At 45.9% G+C, this 17,761-nt stretch overlaps 1 protein-coding gene across 1 annotated transcript in view; it reads right to left on the bottom strand.

Moving 5' to 3' along the window:
• The window catches only part of znrf3 (zinc and ring finger 3), a gene marked incomplete at its 3' end in the record, with an annotated part of 136,526 nt that extends 125,528 nt beyond the window's left edge, over positions 1–10,998 (bottom strand). Inside the window, exon 1 of the mRNA XM_080755697.1 lies at positions 10,574–10,998. Coding sequence (XP_080611823.1) covers positions 10,574–10,864 — 291 coding nt within the window. The 5' untranslated portion in view covers positions 10,865–10,998. The remainder of the gene's footprint in view (positions 1–10,573) is intronic.
• Positions 10,999–17,761: the final 6,763 nt, after the last annotated feature.

Raw genomic sequence — 17,761 nt, 5'->3', positions numbered from 1 at the left:
CCGTTTGCTATACTGTCACACCAACCAACGCATCATCACACAGAATGTCATCCTCCGCGCGTGGCGCGTGGCTCAGCACATACACGTACACGCCGCGGTAAGCGTGGCTCAGCACATACACGCACACGCCACGGTAAGCGTGGCTCAGCACATACACACACGCCACGATATAAGCGTGCTAAAGCACAGCCTCGGGGCGGCCAAGGACACAAACATTTACCACACTGCTGCGAAAGCATAAAGTGAAATATATTATTAAACCATTCTGACCTGAGATCAGATACTAAAAATGTCTTCTACTTCCTGACAGTTTTCTGAAAAAGCTAATGTTTCTATGTTAGTCGTTCTTCGATTTTTCAAAAATAGCAGACCTACAAGCTCGTAGCGCGCCACTCGGTGGCGCGCTACGAGCTTGTAGATCTGCTGTTTTTCAATAGCTAAAGCATGACATAGTGCTAACACCAAAAGGGGTCCTCGCCCAGAATGGGATAAACACCTTACATTGACACCTTCATTAAATCCATAGCGATTGGAGCATGTGGAGTGTGTCGTCAGGGGGAGAGAGATGGCTCCCCTGGGAGAAGAACCAAGACGGGACCCTCAGAGAGGGGCGGGCCGGGGCACTTCCAAGGCCCACTTCATACCCCTAATCTCTCATAGAGTGTCTGCCCCGCCCCCGCCCCCCACTCATCCCATGCACTGTAACATAGCTACTGTACTGTACTGTACTGTATTGATTTCTGTCAGGTGGAAAAACCTAACACCTACTAAGCAGGTGTTGTTTTTTTTTCGTCGACTATAAAACCAAGACGAAGATTTGTCGTCGACTACCTTTTTCCCCCACTGACAAAAACTAAAATGGAAACTATATAAAAACTAAGCTATGATGACTAAAACTATGACCAAATATATAGAGACAATTTGGTCAACAAATAAAAACTAGACTCAAATGTAGTGGCCAAGAGATCCAGACGTCATTCTACACTTTGTTGCATGGTGAAAATTGCCGACCTACAAACTCACATTTAAGGTATTTGTCATTATCTGCCCTTTATGTTTATGTTCAAAGTTCAATGCCAAAAATACACAACAAGTATTTGCATGACAAATTAATTAATATGACGGCGACACAGCCCTTAGCAGAGGTCAGGGAAAATAAAACAAGAAGTGACCTCCGTGTGGTTTGTGAGAGAAAGTGTTGGCACATCAAAAAGGAAGTTAGGACAGGTGCGAGGAAGTCCAACAGGAAACGAGTGTTTGGTTGTTCAACGTGTTACACTTTCAGAGTAAAGTATGGGGGGGGAGGGGGGGGGGGGGGCAATCATTACACCTAAACTGTAATGACGCGCCACATGTAAACGCAATTAGCGATTTGTGGCCTATAACCCATTTTGACCTGAGATCAGATTCTAAAAAATGTCTTCTACATCCTGATACAGTTTTCTAATGTCAGTGGTTCTTCGATTTTTCACAAAATAGCAGACCTATACAAGCTCGTAGCGCGCCACTCGAAATATAGCAGATCTACACAAGCTATATGAGCTTGTGTAGATCTGCTATTTTTCAATAGCTAAAGCATATAGCATAATAGCCAACACCAAAAGGGGTTCCCGCACAAAATGGGCTAATGAATTAGTACCGCTAAGGAAAAAAGGAATCCTTGAAGTCAGTCACTCACATACACACGACTATAGGACGGCGCGTGACAATTTTTGTTCACATCAAAGGACCAGACAGAAAAGAGGGGATAGAGAGAGAGAGAAAGAGAGAGAGAGAGAGAGAGAGAGAGAGAGAAAACAGTTCAGTCTGTTCTATTTTCCGAAACGGAGGAAGAAACGCTAGCCTCAAATTGCTTTGGCTGGGAGATGAAGTATGCAGCGGGGTGGCGGTTAGGAGACGATAGCACTTAAAATACAGCTGCGACCACGGAGCCAATAAATGTGGGGGAAAAAGCAGGCTGAGCAGTACTTTTAACCTTTTAACGCATTCTGGGCGGGAACCCCTTTTGGTGTTTTAACTATAAGCATTATGTTATACTTTAGCTATTGAAAAATAGCAGACATACGCTATGAACTTGTAGGTCTGCTATTTTTGAAAAATCGTGAAAATGTTGCCTGAAATTTTTGAATGTAATTGTTACAAGAGCGAGTTTTTAACTAAAATCTTTGCTACATTTTGGGCTGGAATGCCTTTTGGTGTTTTAAGCGTCATGTTATAATTTAGCTATTGAAAAATAGCAGATCTACAAGCTGGCGCGCGCTATGAACTTGTATAGGTCTGCTATTTTTGAAAAATCGTGAAATCGTTGCCTGAAATTTTTGAATATATATTGTTACAGAGCGAGTTTTTTAACTCAAATCTTTGCTACTGGGAGGGTCCCCTGGAACAGCATATTTTCAGATGGGGAGGGGGGGGGGGGGGGGGGGGGTCAGAGGCATATTACATACAATTTTTGGGGTCATTGACATGAAATATTGAGCTCCACTGAACTGATACAGAAACATACGTTTTTTTTCAGAAAATTGTCAGGATTTTGAAGACATTTTTTTTTTCAATTTCGACGTCAGGCCAAAATGGGTTAAACCAGCGTTTTTTGTGTACTGCTACTGTTGCTTTGGTGCTGGGAGTGGCTCTCCCGGGTCGGGTCCTCTGGTACCTCCCGTCTGGGCCCGGCCCGTTATGGCCTCTCTCGGGGTTTCCAGCCTGTGGTGAGAGTAAGCGCGCTGGATCTCTCTCTCAACCGCTAAAGCTCTCATTATAGTCTAAATGCAGCCCGACACATCCTCTGCCAGTTCCAAGGTAGGAGCGGAGCTACAGCAATGAGTCTCATCGTTTGTCTCTCCTCTCTCTCTCTCTCTCTCTCTCTCTCTCTCTCCCTCCGTTTCCAACTTCCACAAACTAAACTGTGTGTGTGTGTACACCGCTTTAGGCTAAATACACTACTTCCTTGACTGAGAGCCGGTCCCCCCCAGGGGTCTGTACTTCTGCCTCCTAGTTTTTTTCTATCTTTCTCCACCCATAGTCTCGCGTTACCAACAGACTGTTTGTTGCCTCTCTCCGAATGCTTTCATGGTATATACAGTCGTCTGGAGCAACGGACGGAAGAGCTGTCATGAGTGAAAAATAATATAAAGTCTCCTCTCCACTTCCGTTTCGTCTTTTACAGTCGCGGAAATATATTCTAATATAAAATAGAAATCATCTAAGCATATATAGCTTGTTGCTTAGCAGAAAAGATGAATACAAAAAATGTATGTGTGAACGGAAATGGCAGCTTCCCTTACTCGGATTCCGGGAGCTGTAGTTCCAGACTCTATAGCATTCATATAGAGTCATGTTAACCACTTGAACCATAATTTATACGCTGGCTATTACAAAAATAGCAGTAGAGACAAGCTCGCTATGAGCTTGAAGATCTGCTTTTTTGCTTCTGGAGGTCCCTGGCACAAAAGTATTTTTGAGATGATGGAGGGGTCCATGGCCAAAAGCTCCAGACCTCCCTCTCCAGAGCAACATTAGTGACTTTGTCCTGGGAGGTCCCGAGACGTTCCAAGGCCAGTGAGTCAATGTGTTTCCTCCAACTGCGCCGTGGTTTGCCCCCCGGGGGTCTCCTCCCAGTGGGACGTGATCCTTGGTCTGCCCCGGGGGTCTCCTCCCAGTGGGACGTGGTCCTTGGTCTGCCCCCGGGGGTCTCCTCCCAGTGGGACGTGATCCTTGGTCTGCCCCCCGGGGTCTCCTCCCAGTGGGACGTGCGTCGAGGACCTCCCTAGGGAGGCGCCCGAGAGGCATCCTAACCAGATGCTCCGAACCACCTAAGCTGGCTCCTTTTCAGGCGAAGAAGCAGCGACTCTACTCCGAGTCTCTCTCGTGTGACTGAACTTCTCACCTATATTCTCTAAGGGAGATGCCAGCAGCCACCCGTCGAAGAAAACTAATTCCGTCCGCTTGTATTCACAACCTTATTCTTTCGGTCATGACCCACATGTGAGAGAACCACTGAGGAGAGGATGCTCCTGAAAAGCAATGGTGTAAAAAGTACAACATTTTATTACCATTTAGCCCTCAGGCTGATTCTAAAAGAAATGCTTCTAAATCCTAACAGTTTTCTGGAAAGAACCAATGTTTCTATGTCAGTGGTGCTCAACCTTCGTCATGTCAGGGACCCCCAGAATTATCTCTATTTAACTGCGGACCCCCATCTGAAAATATGTTGTTCCAGGGACCTCCCAGAAGCCAAGATTTGAGTTAAAAACGTTCCCTGTGAAGGAATATATTCAAAGATTTGTGCCACATTTTCACGATTTTTCAAAAATAGCAGACATACAAGCTCGTAGCGCGGCACTCTGTGTTCACAGCCACGGCACCGCTGGAAACCAGAGGCAGATGTGCGCCCGCCCGCCCGCCCGCCCACCGCCACCCCGTGCAAGCGCGATCAACAGCGAGGCTGCTGGTCGCTCATCCTCGCTATATACAGGAAAAGGACAATTTGGCGTCATATGAGAGACAAAAGGGGGAATGATGAGCAGCAGATGCGTTCGCTTTCCGTGTCACGCGGCTGTACGCAATCAGAGGGGATGCGAGGCGAGGCGCATGCGATGTCAATAACAATGACCTGCACACGCCAGCGACAACACGCGTGTGTTTGTGTGCCTGCACGGTCGGCAACAACACCACCAGTCCACTGGGACTGGCATGTTTGGTGCCGTTTATAAAAGAATCGGCTAGCGGTTGAGTATGAGTCACACACACACACACACACACACACACACACACACACACACACCAGTACAAATTAAATCATCCAGACGGGGTCTCAAAGGCATCAAGGCCACACCACCACCACCACCACCAGTAAGATGCACTGATGGAGGCAGCTCCATCAGATAGCCTGCATGCTAGCAAGCCTACACACACACACACACACACAGCTACAGGACCCACTTGGTTCCATTTGTACCACTTCTCGGATTGAAACGAACACCATGGATTTTCCTGCGTAGGCGACGGGCGGAGTGCTCTAGATAAATACACTCTTAAAGATGTCTTAGGGACTGCCAGCTCAACGCCACATAGTTTTGCAGTATACTGTGACAGGATGATTTAAGGAGACATTGATTACTTTGCCATTATGTAGTTAAATTGGAACAATCAGGGCCTGGCTTGAGAAGCATCGGGTTTGGCAACATGGGCAGATCCTATTCATCGCCGCTTCTCTCCGTTTGCGCAGAGCAAGTAGCAAATTGACTTAATTTATTATTTTTGGCCCCGGCCGTCGTGTGTGCCATTTTTCGCACTCCTCTCCTCCTCAGGGGCAGGGCTGAATGAGCGCTCGCTTCAGGGAATTAAGTCAGGGGTGTGTGTGCGGGAGCGGTGACGGTGGTTACCTCTTTGCTCAGGAGCCCTGCCAACCCCCCTCTCGTAATATTTCAACCCCTACCGTACCTGCTGAGGTCTGGCTACTACTGTATATACAGGGTAAAAAGGCAACCCCCTTGGGGTCCTTGTTCAAACAGCAGGAAGAGGTCTACAAGCTCTCGTAAACCTCAGCCAGGCCAAATCAAGGTCTCCCGTTCAGTGAATGATGGAATTGTTCTGTGAACGAACACGAACGCAGGCTGCAAACCCTCAAAGACGTGCAGCTGTTGGACCCACCCGGTGCTGTTGGGGAAACGGATCCGTACAATGCCACTTCCTCAACGGGACACAGAACACCACTGTAACTTCCACCCTGATGAACGCAACGCACGCAATGATGATATTTCACAAATGGAGTGGATTTGCTAAATGGGGGATTTGCTTCGATGTTAGGCAAGCTATAGGGCATACATGCATGGCAAATGGCGGCCCTCTGGTTTAATATCAGAATACTGATACATTACTGATTTCAGCTGGTACAATTCCAAACATGACCCGCTTTCGTATGTCCAATGTGTTTGGATTTAGTTCATACAACATAACTATAAATAACTACATTTATTTGAAATTAATTAAAATTTTATATTTTTCAGAATTCCATTAAAGAAAATTGCCAATTTCTTTTCAGGATTTCAATTCAAATATAGCAAAAAGATAGCCGATCTACAAGCTCAAAATACCGATCTACAAGCTCAAAGCGCGCCGCGTTGCGTTGAGGTTTGAGCTTGTAGATCGGCTATTTTTGCTACGACAGTAATATGCACTGTGGCCCCTCTGGAGTGAGTGTGGAAATATAGTGGCCCTCTCTCTCTCCATTGTCAAAGTTGCCCACCCCAGCTATAGGGCCTTATAATAGTGGCCCACTCTCTCTCTCCATTGTCAAAGTTGCCCACCCCAGCTATAGGGCCTTATAATATAGTGGCCCTCTCTCTCTCCGTTGTCAAAGTTGCACACCCCAGCTATAGGGCCTTAGAATATAGTGGCCCTCTCTCTCTCTCTCCATTGTCAAAGTTGCCCACCCCAGCTATAGGGCCTTATAATATAGTGGCCCTCTCTCTCTCTCCATTGTCAAAGTTGCCCACCCCAGCTATAGGGCCTTATAATATAGTGGCCCTCTCTCTCTCTCCATTGTCCAAGTTGCCCACCCCAGCTATAGGGCCTTATAATAGTGGCCCTCTCTCTCTCCATTGTCCAAGTTGCCCACCCCAGCTATAGGGCCTTATAATAGTGGCCCACTCTCTCTCTCCATTGTCCAAGTTGCCCACCCCAGCTATAGGGCCTTATAATAGTGGCCCACTCTCTCTCTCCATTGTCAAAGTTGCCCACCCCAGCTATAGGGCCTTATAATAGTGGCCCACTCTCTCTCTCCATTGTCCAAGTTGCCCACCCCAGCTATAGGGCCTTATAATAGTGGCCCACTCTCTCTCTCCATTGTCAAAGTTGCCCACCCCAGCTATAGGGCCTTATAATATAGTGGCCCTCTCTCTCTCCGTTGTCAAAGTTGCACACCCCAGCTATAGGGCCTTAGAATATAGTGGCCCTCTCTCTCTCTCCATTGTCAAAGTTGCCCACCCCAGCTATAGGGCCTTATAATATAGTGGCCCTCTCTCTCTCTCCATTGTCAAAGTTGCCCACCCCAGCTATAGGGCCTTATAATATAGTGGCCCTCTCTCTCTCTCCATTGTCAAAGTTGCCCACCCCAGCTATAGGGCCTTATAATATAGTGGCCCTCTCTCTCTCTCCATTGTCAAAGTTGCCCACCCCAGCTATAGGGCCTTATAATATAGTGGCCCTCTCTCTCTCTCTCTCCATTGTCAAAGTTGCCCACCCCAGCTATAGGGCCTTATAATATAGTGGCTCTCTCTCCATTGTCAAAGTTGCCCACCCCAGCTATAGGGCCTTATCATCCTTCCTCCATTCCAGCTGTCATAAATCTTTTCGTGAACACACAGGAAACTCCAGACAGTGTGCCGTGGCTGGTCAAACTGTCCCTCATTATAGCTCGACAAAATATAAGCTGCCTCTGAGTGGTCTGAAGCTACGTTAGCAAAGAAAGCAAACCCAAATAGATGTGGTTTTCAATGTAAAGCTGAGGTCTGACATTTCTCTGTGGTTAGCGTGTGGCGCCAAAATAGCCAACGCTATGTATAAACAGTGGTAATTTAGGTACAGAATATCCCCATCTTTTGATCGTCACATTTTGTTCTCCTTTTGAAATAATAATTGCCTGCCGATAAGGCACAACATTTACTGTATGTCCAGCAGGTAATCATTGTGTCTGTTCTGGTCATGGCTAGTGTCTGTCAAGGAGCAGGCCCGGTTCTGGAGAACTGTGTCTGTTGTTCAGGTCATGGCTATAGTGTCTGTCAAGGAGCAGGCCCGGTTCTGGAGAACTGTGTCTGTTTGTTCAGGTCATGGCTAGTGTCTGTCAAGGAGCAGGCCCGGTTCTGGAGAACTGCTCGTCCGACCCACTTCACCATCGACACTGAACTCGTTCGGGGTCCACGGAGAACCCGTCAAGTGTGAGGTGGATCGGACGAGTAGGTTCTGGTTCTGGGGACGCGTAGAAGGACAGGCGGACGGGACGGACGCAGCCAGACATATACAGAGACACTGCTGGAATGTATAGATAACCCATGCTGACCCGAGATCAGATTCATACGAGGTTTCCACTGGACACACACACACTGGTCTGATTAACCCATTCTGACCCGAGATCAGATTCTAAAAATGTCAGTCGTTCTTCGATTTTTCAAAAATAGCAGACCTACAAGCTCGTAGCGCGCCACTCGGTGGCGCGCTACGAGCTTGCAGATCTGCTATTTGTCAATAGCTAAAGCATAACATGATGCTAACACCAAAATGGATTCCCGTTCAGAATGGGTTCATCTTGATGTCATGTATAGTATGTGTGGCTAACTGGCTATTATCTTCCACAAGCACTCAATCCTTCAGAGCTGAACTACAGATTGGATGCTATGTAGCCTAGCGTGCGAAGACAGGACACAAATGCAAGGCCGGGCGCTGTTGTTGACACCATTGAACATGGAGGAGGTTTATGACTATGCTATTATATGCACTTGTGACATTTTTGGTCATACATGACATGTCATGCCGGTATGCAAGCTTAAAATCCATCCCACCACTGCTGATGTGATTTGGTCATACATGTCATGGCCGGTATGCACGCTTTACATCCATCCCACCACTGCTGATGTGAGATATCTATGGATTCCACTTTGTGTATACTGTATATCCACAATATTTGAACCCCCTCCGGGCCATAAGCTAGTCCTCCTCCCCTCCGGTGACGGTCACAGCCTGGATAAACACAACACACCTCTTCAAACGGGGCGATGGGACTCACTGGACACTCGAAACGCTCGTTGGATAATACAGGGATCTCGTCCTTCAAAAGATCTCCTCTATTTTAAGGCGCTCCCCTGGACAGTCCCCGTGCATGCCATGATGACAACAGAGCTTTAAGGGGGGGGTTAGCGAGGTCCAATCCTACCATCCCGACTCGGAAAGACCGCTTCAGATGTACGTTAATACACACAGAGTTCTGCATCCAATCCATCACAAAAGGAAAGGATTTGTTGGCCCCATATAATAGTCCATAAGCTAGGGGGAGTGGGGGGACACATTCTTCAAACTTGTATTTATTTATTTCAAGGACACCCATAACTATGAGTTACAGACATGTAAAGGGTCCATTTAGAACCCTGAGGGTCCTAGAACCCTGAGGGTCCCTTTAGAACCCTGAGGGTCCCTGGACCCCACTTTGAGAACGACTGAAATAGAATCTAACAGTCTCTCTCAAACAAGCTGCCTAGTAGGACCGTCCTGCTATGCACAAGTTTCTGCTAGGTGGAATTCGTTAGGATTTTTACAACTTACGGTGGTCTAAAAATCACTGGTTCTCAATGTAGCGTTCAGGGACCCCTCTCAGGGGGGGCTTCCAGTGAAGTGGTACCCAACTAAATTAATGATAGTTAGGAACCAAATGGACCCTTATAGTGGATTTGTAACTCTGAGAGTATAACCCTTATGGATCCGTGTGGTTCCATTTGTACCCAGAGTCTAATGTCCTATAACAACAGACTAATGCAAAATAAAACAAATGGAATGGCCCAAATGGGGTCTAAAATCCATATCAAAATGGGGGTCCTAGAAATTTAAAAAAGGTTGATAAAGCACCGGTGAAAATGAGCCAGAAGTGTATAGCCGGTGAAGGCTACGTACACACACGGTAATGTCGGGCGTCCGGCGGGACATGTGCTGCATGGTTGGTAGAGGGCGCAGCAAACCAGCAGCACACGTTTTGCTTATAAATATACAACCTTTTTTATAAATGCATCCGAGTGTGTGTGTGTGTGTGTGTGTGTGTGTGTGTGTGTGTGTGTGTGTGTGTGTGTGTGTGTGTGTGTGTAGCCTGCACGCATGCATGCTAGTGTGAGTGATCTTGTGAAACGCGCTGCAGCACATTATTATGCAAAGAAAAAAAAGTTGGCCAACTTTTTTTCCCCCGGTGCATTCATTTGAAGTTTCAAAGAGAACTATACCAACTATCCTGTAATAATCGCATCATGGTCGCCATAAGCAGCTAGCAGAAGGCAGAAAACGGTGTCGTCGTTTTGTTTTTAGCCAACCATTCTGCCTGAGCCCCCCCTACCCTACCCTAACCCAGACATCAACAAAACAACCTGCAAGAGCATGTTCCCCCAGTGAATGAATTCCACAAGATAGAAGCCATCTTGTGATCGCAGCAGTGTAGCATCCTCCTCACACACACAGCCCTATATACACCCACCACAGCTCCCCCCGGTCACCCCCCACCCCACCACCCTGTTGGGGAGGGAGGGAGCCGGAGGGAGGGGGGAGAAAAGTTTGGATCCTCCAGGGGGAGGGGGGGGGAACCAACCAGCCCTGGTTCCGTTAAGGCGCGATGCCTGCCCCCGTCTGAAGTGTCCCCACGGCGGGGGAACACAACTAACACACACACAACAACAGCAACCTCTTTCTTTCTCTGACAGACTGGTGTATATATTCCCAAAACCAGCAAAAGCAGCAGAAGAGAGAGAAAAAAGCAGGAGTAGTAAGTTGTTTAGTTTGTTACAACAAACGTAACAAACATGAAATGTAAACAGTTACGTACTTGAACGATCTCCCCCTCCGCACTAATAGTGGCTCCAGCCTTGGAGAAGCGCCCCTGCAAGCCGGTCGTGTACGTGGTATAATCCCCGTTGGGACTGGACTCGAACAGCACCACCTCCACGAACGCCGTATCCTTGGCGAACACGGAGCCCAGCGAGGTGGTGACCACGAAGATCACCAGCACCACGGAGGAGTCGGGCACCAGCACGCCGCCGATGAGTCCCCCTACACCGCCGCGGTGGTCCGAGCCGCCGGCGCCAGCTCTTCTCCTCGTCGGTGAAATCGTCATCATCTCGCCGGTTGGATCTGCTGCTGCTGCGCCGCCGATCCTCGGAACATAATTATTCCAAAAGGTGGTTGTTGGATTGTGGATTAAAGATTTTCTTTTCCCTGTGGTTTTGGTTCTTGTTGTTGTCCGTGGCTATAAGAAAAGGGAAGGGAGAGGAGAGGAGAAGAGAGAGGGGTTGGTTGGTTGGTTGGTTGGTTGGTTGGTTGTTTGGGGGGAGAAGGGAGAAAAAAAAAAGCGAACTGTGTTGTAAAATGTTGGCGATGCGAGCCTCAGCGCTGCGTCAAAAGGAGCAGCCAGCCGTACAACGTTGGTTGGAAGTCGGGAATATTGTGCAATATATTAAAAAAAAAAAAAAAAAAAAAAAAAAGCAGTGCTGCCTTGGGTTGAAGCGTGTTTATTTCACCACCGCAGCCGCGGCAATTACATTGCTTGCTAACGCTCTCCTCTCTCTCTCTCTCTCTCTCTCTCTCTCTCTCTCTTTCTTTCTCACTCCCCCCCGCTACAAAGCGGATCTCCTTTGATCTCCAAACACGTGATTTTTTTCCCTTTTTTTTTTTTTAGATCTCTCTCTCTCTCTCTCTCTCTCTCTCTCTCTCTCTCTCCCAAAAGGGTTATCCCCACCCACCAATCTTTGTAACCCTCTCCTTTGCACTCCCCACTCTCTCAAGTGCCAGCACTCAGTTAAGGAGGCACCGGCATTTCTCACTGACTAACACTAGTTCTGTACTAAAATAAAAACCCCAACCAAGAAACCATTACACGGTGAAATAATGACATTTCGTTTGACTCGGTGGCGGTGGAGTCGGAGTGTGTACAAATAAATGCCATTTTGGATTTTTTGTTTTTTGTTTTGTTTTAACTCGCTGAGTTAAATGAACACACGGGGACGTATGGTCTACTCTACTGTGTATAGCCAGACCGGAACAGGTTATTAGTAAAATGTGCAAAAATTACACTTCATTATATTATTCCCTCGTAGCTGACTTTACTAGTAGGAATAGTGTAGTGTAGTAGAGGCACGGTGGAGTTGGATTCGTGAACTCTGGGCAAAACGTGTAGTTCATATGACTTAGTTTTAACACACTATACCACCTTAAAATAAACATACCCTCTTCAGAACGTTTCATCATTTAGCCAGGCTAATTTTCAGTCTGTGTTCAGATTGATGAATCTCTCTGGGTTCTAGTAATAACATTAAACACTTTACAAGAGTTTACGACGTAGCCTATACATCTGTGGGGAATTAAGGGGAAGCTTCATGATATTTATTTATTTGTTTGTGTTTGTTTGTTTGTTTGTTTGTTTGTTTGTTTGTTTGTTTGTTTGTTATACAAAATTGAATCCATTCTCTTTGGGTCAAAATAGTAAACTCAGAAAGGACGACAGCTTCTCAGTTAAAGTGGGTGACAATATTATCAGTTATCACCACACCAGATTCCTGTACACAGGATGGATCTCCTCCCTGGTCAACACCTTGAACTGAAGACCAGAGATCAATTGATTGATTGAAATATTCAAATATTTATTAACAGTTTGCAGAATTACAGTACATTTCAAGCACAAACTCAATACAAAGACTGTTAACTGTGAGTGGAAATCCAATTAAGCATTACACTTGTTTACAAGAGGGTCCTTGTTCAATTCATCAAAACATTTAGAGACGTACAAATAGACACTATTATATAGTCAAAGAACAGAACAGGAATTCATCATAAAGGAGGTAAAAAGGGAAAAGAAACATATACAGTAAGGGGGGGGGGTATTCCGATTTTTACGGGGGCCAGTTTCTAATTGCAGCCGTCCGTAGGTGCCCTTTGAGAGCGGTTTTGAAGGAGTCAAAGGATTTGCATGTCTTAATGACTGTTGGTAGGGCGTTCCACATTTTGGTGACATAGGAGCGAAAATAATTCAGTCCCTTGTTTGTGCCGAAACTGGGTTGTAACTTGTACATGGTTTGTTGCACTCCCTCTGGTGTTGTGGGTGTGGACTTCGTTGACATTAAGGAAGTATCTAGGTACATGGGTATCTTGTTGTTGTTGGTGTATCGAATCTTGTGGACCAGACGCCAGACCCATTGCAAGATGCTGTACTCTGTCGTCGACCCTAAGCCATTCCAGCCTGTCAAAGTGGGCAGGGGTGAGGTGGGTTCGGGGGGTGAGGCCAAGTAGGAGCCTGACCAGTTTGTTTTGGGAAGTCATATGCATGCACCTCATGATACCACAGCACCTCACAGGCCCTTAACCCATTCTGACCGGGCACCCATTTTGGTGTTAGCATCATGTTACGCTTTACCTATTGAAAAATAGCAGATCTACAAGCTCATATCGCGCCACCGAGTGGCGCGATACGAGCTTGTAGGTCTGCTATTTTTGAAAAATTCGAAGAACGACTGACATTTTTAGAATCTGATCTCAGGTCAGAATGGGTTCATCAGACCAGTGTGTGTCCAGTGGAAACCTCGTATGAATCTGATCTCAGGTCAGAATGGGTTAAAACAAGGCGACTTCCTAAAACAAACTGGTCAGGCAATTACTGTGACTACTACTACTTACTTACTTACTTACCGGCACTTGCCAGAGCCTTAGATATAGACAGAGTTACGCAAACTGCGTTCACTTCATGGGGCTTCAGTCCAATGGAGGCTCTCCTACATAGACTTCTATTGAGAATGGGGACAAGTCCTGGACCGGAAGTATAGGCAGAAATGGATTGGACTCAGGCTTGTAATGATTGTATTGTAATGATCTTAAATGCCTTTATTTTAGATTGTTTTGTAGTAATAGTACAACATAAACATTACAGAGACTTTAGTTGTTACTGTACGATACTTTAAAACAGTTGTCATGTTTGCACACATGCTTAAAATAGCTCTTGTTTGCGCCGCCCCTCGTTGAAAACAATGTATTTCCAACTCCAGCTTGTCTCAGTTCAGGCTGCATGGACAGCGCTCGGTTTCTGCCCCCACTATATCGGAACTCTAAGACTCTTATGGCACGTAGTCTACGTACGTATACTTACTTACTTGGCCTTAATCCCAGAACCCACCTCACCCCTGCCCATTTTGTTAGGCTGGAATGGTTTAGAGTTGACAACAGAGTACAGCAATGGGTCTGGTCCACGAGATTCGCTACACAACCAAGATACCATGTTGTCCCTGTCAAAACACTTCCTTAGTGTATGTTATGGAAAAACTAACATTCAAACCATAGACTGTAAAATACTTAGACTACAAGAGGATAAGTTCTATAAAAAGTGGGAAAAGTGGGATCTCGTCTCTCACGATAATGCAAGAGGATTTCAATGAATGTATTTTGTAATATGAAAAAATGCAGCCTTGTCTTTTGATTTGAGTTTTTGTCTTCCTTCTTTTGTTCCTTTGTTTTTTTCTTTCTTTAACTGTATATATTATGATATATGTGTATACTTTGAAGAATGTACCCCCGCACACCACCAGCTTATGGAGTGGAGGCCTAACGACTCCTTCCTTTTGTGATGGATTGGATGCAAACTCTGTGTAGCGTGCACACCCCTCCTATATTCAGCTATTAGTGTAGATTTCCGTCTTACGTAAAACATTAAATTCCCATTGACAATGAATGGATAGTTTAGGTCGTATGTGGAAGGATGAGCAAATCGACATGTTACGGCATGATGATGTATGATAAGAGCGCCCCTCACTTCACACAATTCCCATAATGCTTTGGTGCACTGCTCCTCCTTGTGGATAGGGGGAGGGCTGTCTTACTGATCAACATGTAGTCCAGGAAGTAAGTGAGCCCAGTGTAAAGGAAAGGTACTACGTTTACCCAGGGTAACTGGACTAAACTCAAGAAATTGTTTACAGCCAGGTCCTGCTAATAGAACATTTCATTTCAATGCCTTGTCCAAGGGCACTTCAGCGGTGGTAATTTTAACGTGCCGGGGATACGAACTAGCGACCTTCCGATATCAAGACCGCTCCGCAAACCGTTCGGCCACCGCTGACAGCATGACAGCAGTGACACTGTGCTCACTGCTACAATCTAAAATATCTAAAACTACTATTACACACAAAGACCCCCAGAAAAGTGTTCTAAATCATCTATGCATTAACATATATATATATATATATATATATATATATATTATTTATTTTGCAAAAAGGATGAGGTTTCCCTTTAACATTGTTTAATGCAATCAGATAGGACTTTTCTGTTTGGATGTATGGGTTCATTGGGCTGTCGAGGCCAGAAAGTAGTTTTTTGCCACTCAGTAGGCGTTGCTGCATAAATTCCTGACATACCTTCCTTACGTGATAACATATATATCTTTTCATCTGATACCCATGTTTTATTTGGATACGGTAGATCCTGGACACTCCTGGAAACTGATGGGACTGCATTTCTTTTATAGATAGATTAAAGCTTCTACCATACTTCAAAATACTATTTGTTTTACGGTGATCTACAAGCCCACAACGTGTCGCAGCGCGACGCGTTGTGAGCTTATAGATCTGCTATTTTCAGCATGCAAACAAGTGTAAAATGACTAGTCCCTTCCTAACATTTTAGTCTAGTTTGTATTTGTTGACGAAATTGTCAATATATTTAGTCTTCATTTCAGTCATCACAGCTTAGCTTTCGTTTTGTTTTTGTCAGTGAAAAAAGGTAGTCGACGAACATTTTTCCTCATAGTTTTAGTCGACGTAATGGACACTGCTCCAGGGGGAGGGGGCAGCCACAGAGATGGCCCTGCTGTCCCCTCATGGAGGCCGGCGGCAACACTGGACCAGCTGAGGGAACGGTCCCAGGATGGGACAACACTGGACCAGCTGAGGGAACGGTCCCAGGATGGGACAACACTGGACCAGCTGAGGGAACGGTCCCAGGATGGGACAACACTGGACCAGCTGAGGGAACGGTCCCAGGATGGGACAACATTGGACCAGCTGAGGGAACGGTCCCGGAATGGGACAACACTGGACCAGCTGAGGGAACGGTCCCAGGATGGGACAACACTGGACCAGCTGAGGGAACGGTCCCAGGATGGGACAACACTGGACCAGCTGAGGGAACGGTCCCAGGATGGGACAACACTGGACCAGCTGAGGGAACGGTCCCGGAATGGGACAACACTGGACCAGCTGAGGGAACGGTCCCAGGATTGGACAACACTGGACCAGCTGAGGGAACGGTCCCAGGATGGGACAACACTGGACCAGCTGAGGGAACGGTCCCAGGATGGGACAACACTGGACCAGCTGAGGGAACGGTCCCAGGATGGGACATGTGGCTCGAGGAGGGGGGCGAGGTATAGGGGGGAGCCAGGTTGTGCATTGCCTTTATAGGCGGCGGTGGTGAGGAGCATTTTGAAGTGGATCCTTTGTTTGACAGCTAGGGAGCCAGTGGAGGTCGTGAAGGACTGGTGTGTGATCTCTGGAGTGGGTGGAGGAGGGTGAGCAGGCAGGCGGAGCTTTGAACGTATTGGAGTTTGTTGAGGGTTTTGAAGGAGATGCCATAGTCTATGGCGTGTCTATAGCATAGAGTCTATGGCAAGTATGAAATACAGTCTATGGCATCTCCTCTGAGTCTCCTCTGATGAGGCTTTCGGCAGCAGAGCGTGTCAGGGAGGGGTCGGAGACGGGCGATGTTTCTGAGGTTGAAAGAATGCTGGTTTCATGACGTGGTTTATTTAATGTTTTCCATGCATGGAACAGAAAAGTGGATATGGATACAGAAAAGTATCGGTATCAGCCCTTATTTTATTAGTTCATATCGGTATCGGCAAATATGCCAGTCTAACTACTGATCCGACACAGGAGTTTGCTTTGGGTTTGCCCAAACTGCAAGTGCACATATGAGTGAGGAGTCTCCCTTATAAACACAACACGAAATATATAGCTAGATGGCTATAAACACAACACGAAATATATAGCTAGATGGCTATAAACACAACACGAAATATATAGCTAGATGGCTATAAACACAACACGAAATATATAGCTAGATGGCTATAAACACAACACGAAATATATAGCTAGATGGCTATAAACACAACACGAAATATATAGCTAGATGGCTATAAACACAACACGAAATATATAGCTAGATGGCTATAAACACAACACGAAATATATAGCTAGATGGCTATAAACACAACACGAAATATATAGCTAGATGGCTATAAACACAACACGAAATATATAGCTAGATGGCTATAAACACAACACGAAATATATAGCTAGATGGCTATAAACACAACACGAAATATATAGCTAGATGGCTATAAACACAACACGAAATCACAACACTGGCATCGGAATTCGGTATCGGTATCAGCCAACACAGAAAGAGATTTGGGACATCCCTACTAAGTACATTACTTGAGTACATATACTTATAGTTACTTAACACCACTGCTGAGCACAATGGTGTTTCTTCAGACAGAAAAGAATAGACAAATAGATCGACACAACAACATATTCTGTCATTCCTTCCTGCATGCAGTGCCCCAGAGAATGGATCGGAGTGTGTGTCGGACTTTTGTGTAAATCCACATTTCACAAACAACACCCATGGTACACCAGGCAAATGAGGGCATTGTTGCTTTGCACTGGAGTCCACCATACCACGGCCCTGTAACAATGCAGCAGTGTGACGCTGATGTACAGCCACCGTCTCCCCATTATAACACACAAAGTATGTATACCATTTAACCCATTCCCGGGGTGGAAATACCCCTTTTTGGTGTTTTAGCTAGCATTATGTTATACTTTAGCTATTGAAAAATAGCAGATCTACAAGCTCGTAGGTCTGCTATGTTATACTTTACCTATTGAAAAATAGCAGATCTACCAGCTCGTAGGTCTGCTATTTAAAAAATATCTTTGGATATATACTATATATCCTGAGAGCACACATT

The sequence above is a fragment of the Protomyctophum bolini genome (assembly GCF_963924005.1).
Source record: "Protomyctophum bolini genome assembly, chromosome: 22".
NCBI classification, from domain to species: Eukaryota; Metazoa; Chordata; class Actinopteri; order Myctophiformes; family Myctophidae; genus Protomyctophum; species Protomyctophum bolini.
This window is presented reverse-complemented; position numbering and strand designations above follow the sequence as displayed.